At 41.6% G+C, this 3455-nt stretch overlaps 1 protein-coding gene across 1 annotated transcript; it reads right to left on the bottom strand.

The window, feature by feature from the left end:
* Window positions 1-609: 609 nt before the first annotated feature.
* LOC113708239 (uncharacterized) lies at window positions 610-3119 on the bottom strand. Its single transcript, XM_027230701.2, has 2 exons — window positions 1541-3119; window positions 610-1007 (listed from the first exon to the last, which is right to left on the bottom strand). The coding sequence occupies exons 1-2, from the start codon at window positions 3117-3119 to the stop codon at window positions 610-612; spliced, it is 1977 nt and encodes a 658-aa protein (XP_027086502.2).
* Window positions 3120-3455: the final 336 nt, after the last annotated feature.

Here is a 3455-nt window from a genome sequence, read left to right on the forward strand (position 1 = left end):
TCGAAATAACCCAAGCGCATGATGAGCTATCTTCCATTGAACAGACCAGCATCTTGATTGATGACGCTGTGAAGGAACTTGAGGACATGAAGTCTGGACTTGAATCATATAAAGTAGCTGTAGTGGAATACAAATTTGATATTCAGGCTTTCCACCATGTTCTTCTTTTTCCTGAATTCTTTTGTCATTCATAATTTTTTTTTTCATGTAATGAGTTTCTTTTTTTTTTCAATAATAAAACGCTTTTCATTTCTTATCTCTTGGTTTTTTTTTTAAAGAGAAAAGAACTCAAATGGAGCATTTTATTATGTTTTTTATTTTTTGGAAAGAGAAAATTCATTTTTTTTACAAGGGACGAGGATTTGATTTGGAGTGGTGTAACTGAACTTAGAAGTTGCCCTCCAAGCTGCCTACGTATCCCAACAAGGGAATCAAATCACACGTAGTTCCTGCCGTTCGCATTTTAACCACATGCGGGCCAGGAGCATCTATTTGTTTACCACCTTAGACTTGGTGGAATGTTTCAGCAGTTTAACCACATGCTACACTATTGGTGGTTGCCATCCACAGTTTTAGCTCATGCGGGCCAGGAGCCTCTCGTGGTTTCGATTACGCATAGTACCTTTTTAGGTACTTGCCATTGATGGGGCCAACCCTTAATCCATCTTCAGCAACCAAATTGTATGAGCCATTTGTATATACTTCTCGAACGATATATGGACCATCCCACTTAGCGGTAAACTTTCTTTGTCCTCCATGAGTGAGAATGATCGGTCTCCGAACAGCGAGTACTAAATCTCCAATTTGAAAAGAGCGAGGTCGGACGTGCTTATTGAATGCTTTTGAAAGGCGAGCCTGATAGCACTCAATCCGTTGCTGAGTTTCCAATCTCTTTTCGTTGAGTGCTTCTAACTCTTCAAGGCGAAGACGAACATTATCTTCTTCACTGAGCCCTTCTTGAATCGCAATTCTTAGCGAAGGTATTTGACACTCAAGTGGAAAAACAGCTTCAACACCATAAACAAGCGCGTATGGGGTCGCTTGCGTGGGAGTTCGAAAAGTAGTTCGGTATGCCCAAAGTGTTTCTCCAATTCGAAGATGTCAATCCCTTCTCGATTTATTCACGATCTTCTTCAACATATTATATAAGGTCTTATTGAATGTTTCAGCGAGTCCATTTGCGGCAGCGTAGTACATGAACGAATTGTATTGCTTGAAATGAAACTTTTCGCAAAGCTTGTTCATTGCTACATTGCAAAAAGGCTTACCATTATCGGTGATGATATAGCGCGGAACTCCATACCGATAAATGATGTGCAAGCGAATGAAATCTACTATATTCTCCTTTTTGACCTCTCTTAGAGGGACCGCTTCAGCCCACTTCGAAAAGTAATCTGTCGCCGCCAGAATGAAAATATGTCCGCCAGAAGACTTTGGAAGTGGTCCAACTATATCCAAATCTCAAGCATCAAACGGCCAAGAAGCTACAGTTGGGTGCAATGGTTCAGGAGGTTGATGGATGAAATTGCCATGGAATTACAAGCTTGACATCTTCTAGCAAAGTCAATGCAGTCCTTCACCATTGTTGGCCAGTAGTATCTCATTCTTTTAATGCGAAAGTGTAATTTCGGGCCAGATTGGTGAGCACCACATATCCCAGAGTGAGCCTCCTCCATTGCTTGCATGGCCTCATCTTCTCCAAGACATCGTAGAAACACCCCATAGAATGATCTCCGGTAAAGCGTCCCTTTGTAGTAAATGAAACGTGGCGCTCGACGACGTATATCAACCCTTTTCTTAGGATCTTCTGGTAACTTTCCATGATTAAGGTAATCAACGATGAGGTGACGCCAATCCTCCTTTTCGATCTCATGGACAAAAATATGATAAATATTTTCTCCCTCACCATCATCTTCTTCATCAAACATCGGAGGTATGACCCAATTTTGACATATTGAAATTTGATTTCGATGAGAAGGTAAAGTGATCATGGACGCCACTCTTGCCAAAGAGTCAGCTTGTTGGTTGAAATTTCTAGGGATATGTTCTATAGTGACACTATCCAAATATCCCATGAGTTGTTTTGCATACTTATAATATGGGATCAATTCAGGTTTCTTGTCATCATAAATACCAAGAAGTTGATTTACCACCAATTTTGAACCACCATAGACTCTAAGATGCAACTGCTTCATGTCTACAGCCGTTTCAAGACCAAGAATCAACGCCTGATATTCGGCCACATTGTTTGAACATCGGCGTGTTAAAGTGAAGGAGTACGGCAATACATCTGCTTCAGGAGTATAAAAGACAACTCCCGCACCAGCTCTATCGAAATACATTGACCACGGGAATTCGACCATAAACACTTCTTCATTGGGGAGTTCATCAGTCAACTCCCATTCGGCAGGTATGAGATGATCGGCTAAAAAGTCTGCCAATATTTGTCCTTTGACAGCCTTCGCAGGTACATAAATAATTTCGAATTGCTGAAACTGGAGGTACCATCTCGCGAGCCGATCAGACAGTACAGGTTTTGCCATCACATATTTAATGGGATTAGACTTAGATATGAGTCGAATAGTGTGTGCTTGGAAATAATGTTTTAGCTTCTGAATGACAAATATAAGTGCCAAATACAACTTCTCGATGGGTGAGTAATTCAGCTCATTAGGTGTCATCATCCGACTCAAGTAATACAGCGCATTCTCCTTACCTTCATCATTTTCTTGAGCAAGTAAGGCCCCAACCGATCGTTCTTGAGCGGAAATATAGAGAATCAATAGTTTTCCTGGGATGGGTGCAGCCAATACTGGGGGATTCATGAGATACATTTTTATACTTGTAAAAGCATTCCTACACGATTCATCCCACTCGAAGGGCACCCCTTTCTTCATCAGTCGACTGAAGGGTTGGCATCGTCCGGCCAAATTAGAGATAAACCTGCGGATATAAGCCAACTTCCCTTGAAGACTCTTCAATTCATGAATATTTCGCGGTTCATGCATGTTCACAATGGCATCAATTTTAGATCGATCGACCTCTATTCCTCGCTGATGAACGATGAAACCGAGAAACTTGCCAGAAGTGACTCCAAATGCGCATTTCAAAGGATTCATCTTCAGTTGGTATCTTCGAAGGTGTTGAAAAACTCTTCGAAAGTCTTGAATATGATCCTCTCACTTCTTTGATTTCACCACAAGGTCGTCGACGTAGCACTTCACATTCTTATGGAGCATATCATCAAAAATTCTTTGCATTGCCCTTTGGTATGTCGCTCCAGCGTTCTTCAAGCCAAACGGCATCACTTTATAGCAATAAATTCCCTTGGGGTGCGGAAGGCAGTGAGCTCCTTATCCTCGGGCGCCATACGTATTTGATTGTAGCCAGACGATCCATCGAGAAAAGATAGAGCTTCATGCCCGGTTGTAGCATCTACCGTCAATTCTGTGATG

This window comes from Coffea arabica, chromosome 9c (assembly GCF_036785885.1).
Source record: "Coffea arabica cultivar ET-39 chromosome 9c, Coffea Arabica ET-39 HiFi, whole genome shotgun sequence".
In the NCBI taxonomy this organism is placed as follows: Eukaryota; Viridiplantae; Streptophyta; class Magnoliopsida; order Gentianales; family Rubiaceae; genus Coffea; species Coffea arabica.